This window comes from Cebus imitator, unplaced genomic scaffold (genome assembly GCF_001604975.1).
Source record: "Cebus imitator isolate Cc_AM_T3 unplaced genomic scaffold, Cebus_imitator-1.0 Scaffold85, whole genome shotgun sequence".
In the NCBI taxonomy this organism is placed as follows: Eukaryota; Metazoa; Chordata; class Mammalia; order Primates; family Cebidae; genus Cebus; species Cebus imitator.
The window spans coordinates 5991723-5993338 of NW_016107400.1; the positions used below are offsets into that span (position 1 = coordinate 5991723).

Below are 1616 nucleotides of genomic sequence, written 5' to 3' on the forward strand. Positions count from 1 at the left end.
ACCATGCTGGCCAGGTTGGTCTCAGACTACTGACCTCAAGTGATCCACCCGCCTCGGCCAAAGTGCTAGGATTAAAGGCCTGAGCCACCATGCCCAGCCCTTTCACTGAACTCTTAATGGCCCTTTCCAGCCCGAATAGCGTTGCCTGGAACCATTTAGAGCCATGTATCATGGTTCTTAGATCCAGAAACAGAATCCAATCACCTGTGTATTTTCTAATACATAAATAAGCCCTAAGTTATTTTAGCTCTATAAAAACTATAGGTTGGCGTGGGATGGGGGCAGGTAAAAAAAAATCTCACACCAAATATAAAAAAATTAAGTCATTAAACATGGTGAGGCATTTGTAAAGAACTTTAAAAAATATTTTAAGAGCCGGAGGGGTCTTTTTGTTGGTCGGTTTGGGATGGGTTTTTATTTATTGGTTTGTGTTTAGAGTCTAGACTATTTGCTTTTTTTTTTTTTTTTTGCTTGTATTCTTTTTTTTTATTGTATTTTAGGTTTTGGGGTACATGTGAAGAACATGCAAGATTGTTGCCTAGGTACACACATGGCAGTGTGATTTGCTGCCTTCCTCCCCTTCACCTATATGTGGCATTTCTCCCCATGCTATCTCTCCCCAACTCCCCACCCCCGACCATTTGCTTTTTAAAAAGGCAGTGAAAGAAAAAAAAATGAAACACTTCCAAACACATTTGCCATTTTTATATACTATATCATGCGTGTTTATGCTGACTACGTTAGGAACAGCGTGAATTACAATCCCCAGTTTACCTAATGGAGTTCTGAAAAGCCGTCCAATCTTCCTGGAAGAGGGAGTTGGGAGGAATGTCGTCCAGTTTGCACTTCTTTCGTATGGACTGGAGAGTGCTGGTGAAATCAGACACATACCTACCGAGAAAGGGGAGAAAATGGTAGGGAGGTCACCATCGATTCCCCGACTCTAAAGAGACCTGGATCCTACAGCTCTGAACAAACTACTAATGGCCTTGAGAGCATCTTTAGAGGCTCCCACCGCGGAGTGAAACTGCTTGTAAAACTCTGACCACACAAATGTCTTCACCACCTGGTCGAGCAGTTTCTAAGAGAGATGCCCAAGAGAAGGAAGGGATCGTTGCGAAGTTGATTCCAGGTTCAACCAGGTGAGAGATGATGCTGATAAATGCCCTGCTCATCCAGGTAAGTACATTTCTGTGAAAGGTTTGAAGAACTGTTGAAACATCACAGTCCCATGGTAGTAACTGGCTGTGACTTGGGATAATGTAAGGCAGGTCATGACATCAAGGGTACCTCTCTATCATTCTCATCCTCTAAATCTAGATTAAATACCCATGGCACACAGATTAAAGTTCCATGGCTGGCAAGGGTCTGATTTTAATAGGACAGGACCATGAATGTAGATTCAAAACCAGAAAATCCTCCCTCACAGAGTGTGCTGTTTGCTTTCACTGTTTGAACATACTTTTCCCTCCTAGCATCTAAAACACTGTAATTAAACAGCTTGTTTAGACAGAGCACAGTGGCTCATGCCTATTATCCCAACACTTTGGGAGGCTAAGGAGGGAGGATCACTTGAGTTCAAGGAGTTCAAGACCTGCATGGGCAACATGGCAAGA

The 1616-nt window shown here is 42.9% G+C and overlaps 1 protein-coding gene across 1 annotated transcript in view; it reads right to left on the minus strand.

Moving 5' to 3' along the window:
* Positions 1-1616, minus strand: part of COG7 (component of oligomeric golgi complex 7) — a 72937-nt gene that overhangs the window by 29963 nt on the left and 41358 nt on the right. Inside the window, exon 9 of the mRNA XM_037740616.1 lies at positions 775-893. Within this exon, the coding sequence (XP_037596544.1) occupies positions 775-893 (119 nt within the window). The remainder of the gene's footprint in view (positions 1-774; positions 894-1616) is intronic.